Genomic DNA, 12,968 nt, shown 5'->3' with positions numbered 1-12,968 from the left:
TAGAACTGCTGTGTATTTAAAGACTGATATACTCTCAATTCTTCACATATTGCATAGGTTTAAGAAAATCTACAAAGAAGCGCAGTGAATCACCACCTGCTGAGCTCCCCAGTTTACGGCGGAGCACACGGCAAAAGACCACGGGCTCCTGTGCTAGCACCAGGTAAAACTTAGAGAAATTAAACCTGGTTACTGCGGTGAGTTGGTATTCATGTCATTTCCATGCATGAAGATTTGCCTTGGCTGTCTCTGACTTGGCTGTTGTAAATTAGCTGTAGCCTTTCAGGCTGGCTGGATTACTCTGTACGCTGGTGTCATGGCTAGCACATAGAATTTGTCACCATCAGACTTCCTGGAAGTAAGTCCCTCAGCTGTGGAGGTGGAGGAAGAGAAATAGCCAAAGCCAGCATCACAAACTTAAGTAATCCTGTCCTTAGAAAGGTGTTTAAGAAGACAGACAGTAGTGCTAAACTACTGCCTGTCATGAATAGTGAAATAGATAATTGTTTTGAAAAATAAGACTTCCTGTTACCACACAGGAGTCAGTTTTAATAGGGTGCACTGTTAAGCTGACTCAGCTTGTCAGCAGTTTCGTCTGAACTGCATATAAGTACTAAATGTGCTTCCTGGTAGTAGAAGTAGGAGTAGTCCCAAATTAGTAATTTTAAACAGCTGGTAGATTAAATGGGAGGGAAGAGTTTATGTAGCTGTGATGCAATAAACTTTTGTAGTTGGCATATATTGTGAGACTAAATGTAGGAAGCCTTAACAAGCTTTATTTTTGTTCTTATGCCTAGATGGTTTAGTACTTCTAGCACATCCTCTTTTCCCTCTTCCACACCATTAAAAATCCACTTCTGAAGTCTTGATTTTGTTGTCAAGTGTGTATTTGAATTTGACTGTTTACTTTGAAGGCAGATGTATTTGTAGTGATGAAGGCTGTGGTGTTTAAAACTGCAAATCTAAATAGACTCATCCTCTCAAACTTGCTCTGACTTTGAAAACCAAGTTGAATGTCAGAGTCCTCTTCTTGCTTTCAGTAGTTCAGAACTTCCTCTAAAGATGTTCATTGTCCTCAATCATTGGCCTTCTCAAATGTGTATATGATTTATAACTAACAGTCACTTTAAACTTTCTCATTTTCTCTGTTATATTTTAGTAGACTGCCTGGTCTTGAAATGTTTAATGTCTGTAATGCCTTAGTGTAAACAAATCACTGCCATGGTGCAGGGTGAGGAGTGTACAGAAAGGTTGGATAATTTTATGAAGATTGATTCTTCCACAAATTGCTCATTTGTGCAATGTTGTGGCAGTGATGTACATAAACATTATGTAGTCTTTAGTAGACTTACAGTAATAAATCTCTTATTTTAGTTCACGAGGTCTGAAACTTTGTTTTTTGAACCTTTAGTCGGCGAGGCTCTGGCCTGGGCAAAAGAGGAGCAGCTGAAGCTCGCCGACAGGAGAAGATGGCTGATCCTGACAATAACCAGGATGGAGTTAACTCATCAGCTGCACGGACAGATGAGCCTCCCCAGGGAGCTGCAGGTAAAAAGAAATTTCAACTGAAGAATTTTTAGCATAGTTGCTAGTTTAATATTGTTTGCATTCAAAAATAGTTTTAAATGGATTAAGTTCTGAAGAGAAATTGTTTAAGCTGGTAAATAATGCTGGAAGGTTTTTGAGTCAGAGGGATCCTTACATTCGAGTAGGATTTTTTTGGCTATTTGGTACATGTTTCAATTAAGCTTTTTTGTGTTATCTGAACTATATCCAGTAATCCAGATGTTAGCTTTTAAGCTTCTGCTACTTTTAAAATTCTAACTTCAGCTGATGCTACATAAATATCATCAACTGAAAAGACATCAAACTGTTCAGAATAGAGAAGGCATGCATTACCTGTAAAAGTGCTGTTGAAACTACTCAAATATTCTACAGCTTTTCTGTTGAAATTGCAAGCATGTGTGTACTGGAGAAATTTGTGACCAGTTGAATACTGTTACTTGCTCAGTTCTGTTAGATGATAATTTTATCAATTGGTCCTAATCAGTGAGTTCAAAGGAACTGTGTGGTAATTATGCTGAATGGTAGAAAATACTACACATACTGTGCTTAAAGGTGGCTCCATCAGTACAGAAAGTAGTAATGGAAACGTAAGTATAGCATAATAATTAACAAAGGTATACATTTATTGAGGATACAGGTAAATCTGTCTGAAACTAAATTTTATGGACTTAGCTGTATTTTTTTATTATCTTGTGTTAATAAAACCATTTTCTTCAGCTTTTGGAAAGTACTAGTCCTCTAGACTGCAGTGTTTGAAATTGGAAGTTTTACGGGAGTTTGCTGGTGGCACCACTAAATGCAGAGTGTGCTTTTGATGGCAGAGCCTTTTTTTTGGATGTGAGTTTTGTGGCTTTATAGACACTGTAACTTGGATTAATCTCTTATTGTTCCTTTAGCTTCTAGTTCTGTTGCTGGAGCTGTAGGTATGACAACTTCTGGAGAAAGTGAGTCAGATGATTCTGAGATGGGAAGACTACAAGGTATTAAAGTTGTCACTAATTTACCTTTCTGGTTGTTACCCTATAAATAACCATACCTACACAAATTCTGTATGACATTCCAGTGGCAAGGCTGTATTTTGTTTCATTGTCTGTGAATGTGTTTCTGCTCATAATAACTCTGAAGTAGGGATTTACAAGCCTTAATTCACAAAAGATGCAAGAATGTCTGGAGGGCTTGGGGGGTGGGATAGTGTCTTTATTAATTTAAATGGTGTGTAATACCCTACTCCTGATGATTTTCTAAGAGAAGGTTGGGGGGGGGAAGAATTGAGAGCTCAGTCCTATTAAGTGTGTAAGCTCAAATATGAAAATAACTCTTTGCAAGCATGTTTTAAGTTTAGAGGGTAGGTTAGGCCTACTATACTCTGCCTGCTTCTGGGTAACGTTTTTTTTTTTTTTTGTGCTTGTCATTGATACCCATGTTGCTGTAAGCTTTGACCAAAAAAAGTCTGAATGTTCTTAAAATGCTTGCTTTTGTGCTTGGGCTAAAGGAGCCTGGTCTCTCAAAACCAGAGAGTATGACAGGTGTAAACTCAGTATGCATGTCCTGCAACTGGTCTAATGATTTTGCTACTACATTGCAGGGAGTCCTGAGATCATGATTTCCCTTGCAAATCACAGGTTTTTGTTAATCTGGATATTTATTGTGGGATGCTGTCAGTATGAGTTCACTTGCTTATAGTTCTCAGTAAGTATAGGTATGCATTAGAAATATTGGGCTAAATTGGTTTTCACTGTGAATTATTATTTCATTGATCAGCAGTAGTCATGGTTGCTACAGTAAAAATCAGAATCACCCACTTAGTTTAGTTTAGGTAACAGTACTGCAAAGTGTTGAAAATCAATCAAAAAAGAAACCCGCTAATACTTACCAGCGTTCTTCCCTCTCTTGCTCATCAGCAAATAAAGCTGTTGAACCTGTTTTTCAGTGCCACTTTATTCAGAGTAGTAGTGCCTGCAGGTCCTGAAAACATGAAGATAGGCATAACCTATCCTGTGTAGTTTGAGTTCAGATTTGAAATTACAGCCTGATGTATCTGTTGCTCTGGCTCTAGCCTTGTAACAGTTTAATAGACGAGATTACTTCTGTGAAATAGACAGCAATGCATACTCAGCGGGTGACTTTGTAAAGGACCTTACTGCTCTGACACAAACAAAAATGTTCCTTTGAGGTCATCTTTTTGGTGTTTTTTCAAAATCAAGGTAGCTGCAATCATCTAATCCTAACTCTTAAAAGTATCAACATTTGAGTAGTCTTAAATGATAACATCATGGAATTTAAGCTTTTAAAAATATACGTAGAAGCTTTGACAATGGCTGTTATCCTCTGTTTGCTTTTAGCTCTATTAGAGGCTAGGGGTCTTCCTCCTCACCTGTTTGGCCCTCTTGGTCCTCGGATGTCGCAGCTCTTCCACAGGACAATTGGAAGTGGAGCTAGTAAGCAAAGTTTGTCTAATTTGACTTAATTCTTTCCACTTCCAGACTAGTAGAATTCAGCCAGTAGTAAATCTAATATTTGTATTAGCTTCATAGTTTAATATAGTATTTTACATGTTGGAGACTTGTATGTCATGATAGTGCTAGACCACTTGTCAACAATTCTAATTTGCTTGCCTTCCTTTAAGGAAGAAAAATTTGCCTTAGCTGTATTTCTTTGCTTTCTTTTTTGGGGCATCTTAATGTTCCCTTCTAGGTGGGGAAGGGAGGGTTCTTGCCTTTTCACCCCTTCCTTATCTTTTTCTTTTGCATGATGGGCTGCTTAACAAAAGACCTCTCCAACCCCCTTGGGTTTTTTGCTAGCTTTAAACAAATGCTTGAGCTAGCTTCAGAACAATTAGTAGATGTCAGTTCTAAGTTACGTTGGTTTTAGTTTCAAAAGTGTCTTTGGTTTCGGACAGAATGGATTTCCTTCAGACGTTGTGTCAGTGAGAACGTGGGTCCTTAGACTTGTTGCACCAGGTCTGCGCTATGCAGCTGGATGAGATGTGCACCTTCCAGTCCAAGCCTGGCTTCCCAGGAGAGCCAGAGGCAGCCTGTTACACTGCATGCCAAGAAGAGGATGGGGTCTCATGGGTGCTCCATGTGCTGTATTAACTGGGGGGTGTTGCAAAGTCCTTTGCTGCACAAAGGTGGGATGGTTTGGGTTCCTGCTGTAGGTTGGCGAGATGGCTGTGCTGAGCAGTGTGGCGGACTCCCTGTGCTGACCAGTCTGCACTGGAAGGGCAGCCAAGAGTGAGATTTTGTCTCCCTTCCCTATTCCCCCTTTTTATGACAGGGAAAGGAAATGAAACTACAAATACAGAGGAAAACAAACTATCTCTGGTCTTCTACTCTGGCAGAAGTGTAGCATAACAGTTCCCTTGAACACTTTCTAATACCTTTTTTCCTAAATTTTTTTCTGGATATCTAGGTTCTAAAGCTCAACAGCTTTTACAAGGTCTCCAAGCCACTGATGAAAGTCAGCAACTACAGGCAGTGATTGAGATGTGCCAGCTGTTGGTTATGGGAAATGAAGAAACATTAGGAGGATTTCCAGTCAAGAGTGTTGTACCAGCTTTGGTAAAGATTTAATCTCAGATTTCTGTTGGAGGATATAATATTTCACTCAATGTCTTGATTGAATTAAATCATCACTATTTATATTGTCTTCTTAGTGTGTGTGTGTATCTATCTCATTATTTGGTTTTGAGAGGATGTTTTGCTAAATTTTGATAGTCCTATTAATTTTTTAAGAGCTCAAGAATAGGCAGTGGTTCTTTTGGAATTGTTAGTAAGATTCAAAATCCTGAGTCAAAAGCTACAGTAGGGATTTGTACCCTTTTTATGATGATATCTAGATAAATTTTTTTAAACAAACAATACTTTTTTTTTAAACAGATAACACTGCTGCAGATGGAGCACAACTTTGACATTGTAAGTAGTTTGTAATATTTAAGAAGCTTTTGAAATATTAAAATGTTATCTGAACTTAAAATCAAATATCTTTATATTTAATAGATGAATCATGCATGTCGGGCCTTAACATACATGATGGAAGCACTTCCCAGATCATCTGCTGTAGTGGTAGATGCAATTCCTGTCTTCTTGGAAAAGGTAAAATGAAATCAAAACAGTGATAAAACAGCATGAGGGGATTATATAGTTTGTTTTAACTTGAGGAAATACCATTAAGATGTGGCTTCTTTTAATGGCTTGCAAGATAATATAAAGTGCATGAGAAACTTCTAAAGCTAGGCTTAATCTTTGCTCCCACCCTCACTGAAAAGTGCCCTCTCCTTCACTGAGGACTTTTTGTTGGATTGGTGTTGCAAACATACAAAATGTGTGAATAAATGAGCTGTGGCCCCTTGGAGTAGCTCCATGGCTGAGGTAGCCTTAGACTGTCAGGCGTGGTCAGAGCTGGCTTCATTAGCATGTGTGTCTTTGTAGAGGCTGTATGTCTGAGTGTTAGTCAAGATGATTATTTTTGAACATTGGTTTAGAAGTTGATATACTGGCTTTTTTGTTTTTGTGTAGCTGCAAGTTATCCAGTGCATTGATGTGGCAGAGCAGGCCCTTACAGCCCTGGAGATGTTGTCACGCAGGCACAGTAAAGCCATTCTGCAGGCAGTAAGTAAAACCAAAACAAGGCAGGTTTGCCTCTGCCAGCTCTACATCTTGGTGATCTTCTGTGAAGATGAAATAAGAAAACAGCTTTCTGTGACTTCAGCAGTACTGAGAGTGAAGATGTTTGTTTGTTTTGTTATAGGGTGGGTTGGCAGACTGTTTGCTGTATCTGGAATTCTTCAGTATAAATGCACAAAGGAATGCACTAGCTATCGCTGCCAACTGCTGCCAGAGTATAACACCTGATGAGTTTCACTTTGTGGCAGACTCTTTGCCACTGCTAACACAAAGGTTAACCCATCAGGTAAGAAGTTGTTAAAAAATGAAACCTCTTGATTTTGATCTGAAAGCAGTTTAAAGATGTCTCCAGATACCGGTTTCTTTGCTGTGTATTATTTGCCTTTGCAAGGTGATAATTGACTTCAAGTTTCTATATTGTCAGGTTGTGATATACCAATGTACATATGGACCTTCTGTGGTTCTGTAAATGTGATATCTTATAAAACAAGACAAATGAGATTTTAACTCAAAGCATGAGTAATGGTTTTGTAGTCCTCGTAAGAACAAGGACCATCAGTAACAGGAAGTCCAGTAGCATTACTGGTTTTATTTTTTCTTAACAGATGGGTTGCAAGGTTCTCTCCCACTTGAAATCAGAACAAGTTTTGTGAGTTTTTTGGGCTTTAGCTTTTTGGGGGACTTTATGACATTTTTAACAAGTTCCTGCTTTTGTATGATAGTTTTAATTGATGAATCTGAAAGCAAGGGGCTCCTAAGAGCTACATATCCTGGAGTACTGCTGTGTTTATAAATGAGCACTTACAATAATTGGTGCACCAAAAGAGATTTTTGGTGATCTGCTTGGTTAGCAGATCCCTGTTAAAAAGATCAAAAAGGAGAAATATTTTGTTTGTTAACAAATGCAACTAAATGGAAGCTTCCAGGTAATGGTTTTATGTATTCTTGTGCTGTTCTTAATTTTGCCTACCTCATCTTGCTGAAAGACTGCTTGAATCTTTGAGGCAGCTTCTAAGAAGCCAAATGACAGCTTTAGATTGTACTCTAGAAACAGGAAGCACCATTCTCACCAGTAGTAGGGACAAGTACTGATCCTGATCTCTGAAGAGAAGCTACAACCCACCAAAGTAAGATTTCAAGAAATTTTGAAGTGGAAGTTTTCTGGAAAAGAATATTGAGTTAGCTCTTAAAAGAATAGTTGAGGTTGGAAGAGAGCCCTGTTACCTAGTCCTAGTTTCCCTGCCAGTTACGTTAGAGTAGATTGCCCAGGAGCATGTCCACATGACGGTTTTTTTTTCTGTTTTTAAGTATCTCCAAGGATGGGGACTTAATCTCTCAGGCTAACCTCTTCCAGTGCTCAGCTACCCTTACAGTTAGTGTTTTATTATGTTCAGGTGAACTTTTTTGGGCATTTAGTTGAACTGTTAAGCAGAGCTGTTTTCAGGGCAGTCTTTAGTTTTGTCTTTGAACTTGCTGTGTTGTCTGTGATAATAGCAAAATCAGGCTTCATGTGGTCTGTAGAATAGTAGCGTTCACTCCTGCTTATTATCTATAACTTCTTTTACTTCAGTTTTTCAGTGTTGTTTCCCCCTTTCAGAATCCAGAAGGACTATTAGAGATCAATTTGTTAATCTCTAAAGGTCCCTAAAGGTATTTGTGTTGGGGGATGTTTTCCATATGTAGGAAGCACAGCTGTATCAGGAGGTCAGTTTAGACTGTCAGTGAGTTTAAAATTGAGAGCTGTAATATTCTGTAAAATGTGATTAGAACTCACCCTTTTAGAGAAATTTTATGAATGCCTCAAAATGGCAGCATGTTCTAATGCAAGTTAAAATATTTCAATTTAAACAAAACTTTCTTGTAACAGGACAAAAAGTCTGTTGAAAGCACTTGTCTGTGTTTTGCCCGGCTAGTGGACAACTTCCAGCATGAAGAGGTAAGAGTGTGGATGGGGGTGCACTTCTGCTTTCTTCTCTGCCTACCCTGTTTCTCTTGAGGGCTCACCTTTCAAGGACTAATGTTTCTCATTTTGTTGTTCCCTCCTTGAAGAACTTGCTGCAGCAGGTTGCTTCCAAGGACTTGTTAACAAATATCCAGCAGCTCTTGGTCGTGACACCTCCTATCCTGAGCTCAGGAATGTTCATCATGGTGGTGCGCATGTTCTCCCTGATGTGCTCCAACTGCCCCACACTTGCAGTCCAGCTTATGAAGCAAAGTGAGTTCTTACTCTTCCATGTCCTCGGGGGCCTGTTCATGTTAGTGCTTACAGTCAGTATGGACCTCTATGCACTTGATCATATAAATACTCTGTTCTTTCAATTTTTCTCTCTCTTACTGTGTTTCCCCCAGGATAAAAAGTTGATTTAAACTTGTTGAAAGCTTTTATCCAGAGGGATTTTTATCTTTTTTCCTAGCCGTTGTCACTGCAGTGCTCACTTAATTTTGAGTCTGTATTGCCTGCACAAACTATTTTCGTTCCACCACAAGCTGAATAATTCTTTTCTTGGTTGTTACCATGTGGGGGAACGATGTGCTTTTTAAGTACTTCTTCTAGGGGAAAACATTAACAGAAGTAAATTCTGTAGAGCTGTCTTAGTTGTCACTTGTTTTCTTTGTTCCATCTCACAAATTTTGACTGATCCCTTCAACTGCCCTGTATCTTTGCCTGTTTTCTTCTGTGTCTTGTGTATTGAGTGATATTTCTCCCCTGGTTGTCCCTTAAAGGAAAGAATGACAAACCCAAAAAAGCCACAAACCCCAGGCCTGAGAACTAACACATTTCTTAGTGTTCAAAGAAACACTTTTGTCCTGTAGTCCACTCTCTGTTTGCTTTGGGCAGTAACTATCTCTTCTGTGTAGTGTCCAACAGAAAATGGAATCCATATCTGATACAGGCAGTCTCACGAATAATAATTTTTTATAGATATTGCAGAAACGCTTCACTTCCTCCTTTGTGGAGCCTCAAATGGGAGTTGTCAGGAGCAAATTGACCTTGTTCCACGAAGTCCTCAAGAACTTTATGAACTTACTTCTCTTATCTGGTAAGTCTTGCAGTCCTAGGTTTTGGGCGTGGTTGGTATATTAAAATCCTTAACTTTACTAAAATAAGGCAAACAGTTTTCAGCTTAGATGGACTTGATTGTATACTTCTAGTAAAATACTGTTTTAATGTTCTTTACAGTGAACTGATGCCTTGCCTGCCAAAAGAGGGAATCTTTGCTGTTGATACTATGCTAAAGAAAGGAAATGCACAAAATACAGATGGTGCAATATGGCAATGGCGAGATGACAGGGGTCTCTGGCATCCCTATAACAGGATTGATAGTCGAATAATAGAGGTAGTAATTCCACACATTTGTGTGGTGATGCTTTTCAAATCTGCGTGCGGTTGTATAGGGAATTGAGTGCTTTCTCTGTCTTTAAAAACACCCCTCTTGATCTTTCTGAGTAAGAAACACAAGTTTCCTCAAACATCCTGCTGTAATATTGCACTATTTTGGTATTCAGCCATACCAAATCACTTATTTGCTGTTCTTATTTAATTTCTATCACTGTTTTTCCTACTGTATTACCCCTCTCCTCACCTTTCATACAGTATTCTATTTATTAGGGAGTTCTTAACTTTAAATTCTTCCTTGATTTTAGGCAGCTCATCAGGTTGGTGAGGATGAGATAAGCCTGTCTACGCTTGGGCGTGTCTATACTATTGATTTTAACTCTATGCAGCAAATAAATGAGGATACTGGAACAGCTCGTGCCATTCAGCGAAAACCAAACCCTTTAGCCAGTACAAACACCAGTAAGTACAGCTCAGGAAACACCTGGGCTCTCTAGCTGTGGCTAATATATGCTGGGTTGTGCAGCTGTTTACTTCTTAATGAATAAATTTCTTATGGCTTCTGTGGAATGTCAAACTATTCTGATTTACATGAATGTAGAAAATGTCATAACAAAGCTCGTACTGTTGACATGTGTGTTTTTAACATGTAAGCTCCTCCTGGAACCTGAAAATATATCAAACTTGGGAGGGAGCTGAGGGTGTTCCTGGCTTGGGATTTCTGAAATAGTTCTATTCATATAGCTCCTTTATTTAAGGAAGACTCTGTGAGGGCTTCTTACTGTTACACAGAAAGACATAAGAAAACTGAAGAAAAAAAGATTAAACGCCTTTAAAGAGGAGGTTTTGTACCTTCTCACTCACTTTGACTTCTGGTTCTTGAATTTCATCTTCTCAATTTGAGAGCTGAATTGAATCAGTTTTAACAAAAGAAAGTAATCATCAGAGCAGGGATGCAAAGGTCCATCCAGTGATTTGCTGTGCGCTTTCTCACAGGTGGACATTCGGAATTGAAGAAGGATGATGCTCGAGCACAATTAATGAAAGAGGACCCAGAATTGGCAAAATCCTTTATCAAAACACTGTTTGGTGTTCTTTATGAAGTATATAGTTCTTCAGCTGGACCTGCTGTTAGACACAAGTGCCTTAGAGCAATTCTTAGGATAATTTATTTTGCTGATGCTGAACTTCTGAAGGATGTGCTGAAAAACCATGCTGTTTCAAGGTGGGTTCTTTAACTGCTGCAAATGAAACTAATTTTGAGCTTACAGCTCAAAACTTGTGATTACATTTTTTGTATCATCTTTTTCAGGGGAAAATGATACTTTAAAAGTCTTACTTTTTGAAAGCTGAGGCTGCCAGCTCTGCAGGATTTTTTTTGCATCATAGATTTTGCAGTAGTTGCCAATGCTAGACATTCTTACTAGAAACTTAGGTGGCCTCTGGCTGTGTGTACTAGGAGTGTCAAATATTACTCTTCATTGGTTTTCTGATTTTTAAAATTTGCCTATGAAATTCTGAGGGCAGGATAACTTTTGAGGTAATACAATGTGAAGAGTAACACTAATAGCATTGAACTGGTAAGTTTTATTCATGAAACCTCTCCTACATGTTACATGTAAAGTTGGGGATCTGAGGATGCAACTGGAAAATAAACCAGATGGTTTTTCAGAGACAATATCAAGTTCCAGAACACCATCTTTAAAGAAGACTCCTTTATGCCATGTTAAAACTTGGTAAAAGTGATATAGGTAGGAAGAGAGCTGTTTCAGTCCTTTTGTTGATAGCTTTTATAAAAGCATTATGAAATTTGTTTGATTTCAGTCTCCAGTGCTGTGTATGCAAGATGAACTGACTTGATTTTAAAAAGAAAAACTCAGCCAAAACCCCACAAAGCTAATTCTAATAAATTGTCTGTTTTAGTCATATTGCCTCCATGCTGTCGAGTCAAGACCTTAAGATAGTAGTTGGAGCCCTGCAGATGGCAGAGATTTTAATGCAAAAGTTACCTGACATTTTTAGTGTTTACTTCAGAAGAGAAGGTAAATCGTGGTTTCTTTTTTTTTCTCTTCACCTCTTTATGTAGTATTTTAAAAATGTGTGTCTGCTTTTCCCAAGCTGTAAAAATTGAATATTGTTCTTGAATAATAAAGGCAGACCTGTGCAAGATGTCTTCATACTACTAAGGAGGAGCTGGCCCAGACTCTGCAGGCAACAAGCTTGTGTTTTCAGAATCTGAAGCAAGTTTGTACAGGCTTACTGGATGCTAGTGAACTCACTTAGGCTGAAGATGCCTCACTGATATTACATGGGAAGTCTTAGTGGAGAAAATTGATGAATCTTTGGCAGGAAGTCTTTGTACTAGTCTTTGCACTTGGGGTTTCTTTAGCTACGGTTCATACTGCTCTAATTTTTTATTTTTAAACTATGTAGGTTAACTTTTTGAAGAAAAAGATTGAACTGCTTTTAAAGCTTATATTGATGGGTGGGGTGAGCAAATACTGCTATAGTCAAAGCAGAGGTTCAAGTAACACTCAGTTCTACATTTTCAAACACCCTTGTTCCTATCACCACATCTCTACCACGCCGTCCTCTCCCCCTATCCCAGACCAACCCACCAAACAAAGATCTCTTCTTTCTCAAAGGGGTGATGCATCAAGTGAAAAACTTGGCAGAGTCTGAGGCTTTGCTAACAAGCCCCCCAAAAGTATGCACTAATGGATCAGGAACGCTGGGAACCACTACAACCATAAGTACTGGGACAGCCACTGCTGCCAGCAATGCAGCTGCAGATTTGGGCTCCCCCAGCTTGCAGCACAGCCGGGAGGATTCCTTGGATCTAAGCCCACAGGGGTAAGTGCACCTCCTGAAGAGTAATCTGCATTCTGGCTTTGGTGCTTTCTTGTGGGATTTTGGGTTTTTCTTACCTTATTTTTTTAAAAGAATGTCTAGGGTAACATGGGCTGCCCACATCTGCATTTTGCTGTGGTGTGTTTTCCTCTAAAGAACTAATTGGAGTGGTGTTCAATTTTTCAATGGGTAGTTTTGATTCATTTTATATTAAATGTTTAAAAGAGGAAAAAAAGCAGTGACCTGATAGGGCGTAATTATATTAAATAATTTTCTGTTTTGGGAGACCATCAAGAACAACAGCTTGTAGTCTCATCTAACTGTTGAGGGCAGTGATTCTTTCAGAGCTGTGGGGCATGGTTCCTTTCGGCTGGAGACTGGAGAAAAAATAAATTGTCCTTAAGTTTTGTTGAAAGGCAATAATTTTGAACACTTATAGAAGTAAAATACAGTGTAGGAATAAATTACTAGTTTGCTCTTATTGTAAAGGTCAAATATTTGTCACTTTAACAAGAATTGAAATGTATTAACTTGTGACGTGTAGTGATTGATGAGTAGAAATGCCACAAATTGTTGAAGAAGTGTTTTCT

The 12,968-nt window shown here is 38.7% G+C and overlaps 1 protein-coding gene across 11 annotated transcripts in view; it reads left to right on the top strand.

Annotated features, from left to right (window-relative positions):
* Nucleotides 1-12,968, top strand: part of TRIP12 (thyroid hormone receptor interactor 12) — an 81,045-nt gene that overhangs the window by 46,883 nt on the left and 21,194 nt on the right. For 10 of the 11 annotated variants that reach the window (XM_038146351.1, XM_038146355.1, XM_038146348.1 and 7 more), the window contains 17 exons: nt 58-163; nt 1,412-1,548; nt 2,463-2,546; nt 3,909-4,004; nt 4,978-5,126; nt 5,445-5,480; nt 5,565-5,660; nt 6,084-6,176; nt 6,316-6,477; nt 8,059-8,127; nt 8,241-8,406; nt 9,115-9,232; nt 9,373-9,529; nt 9,837-9,990; nt 10,525-10,753; nt 11,452-11,570; nt 12,174-12,381. In XM_038146351.1, the coding sequence (XP_038002279.1) occupies nt 58-163; nt 1,412-1,548; nt 2,463-2,546; nt 3,909-4,004; nt 4,978-5,126; nt 5,445-5,480; nt 5,565-5,660; nt 6,084-6,176; nt 6,316-6,477; nt 8,059-8,127; nt 8,241-8,406; nt 9,115-9,232; nt 9,373-9,529; nt 9,837-9,990; nt 10,525-10,753; nt 11,452-11,570; nt 12,174-12,381 (2,179 nt within the window). The remainder of the gene's footprint in view (nt 1-57; nt 164-1,411; nt 1,549-2,462; nt 2,547-3,908; nt 4,005-4,977; nt 5,127-5,444; nt 5,481-5,564; nt 5,661-6,083; nt 6,177-6,315; nt 6,478-8,058; nt 8,128-8,240; nt 8,407-9,114; nt 9,233-9,372; nt 9,530-9,836; nt 9,991-10,524; nt 10,754-11,451; nt 11,571-12,173; nt 12,382-12,968) is intronic. The other variant, XM_038146356.1, reaches the window with a different exon arrangement.

Source organism: Motacilla alba, chromosome 9, assembly GCF_015832195.1.
Source record: "Motacilla alba alba isolate MOTALB_02 chromosome 9, Motacilla_alba_V1.0_pri, whole genome shotgun sequence".
Lineage (NCBI taxonomy): Eukaryota > Metazoa > Chordata > Aves > Passeriformes > Motacillidae > Motacilla > Motacilla alba.
The sequence above is the reverse complement of the archived record's forward strand: the minus strand, read 5'-3'. Positions and strand labels throughout refer to the sequence as shown.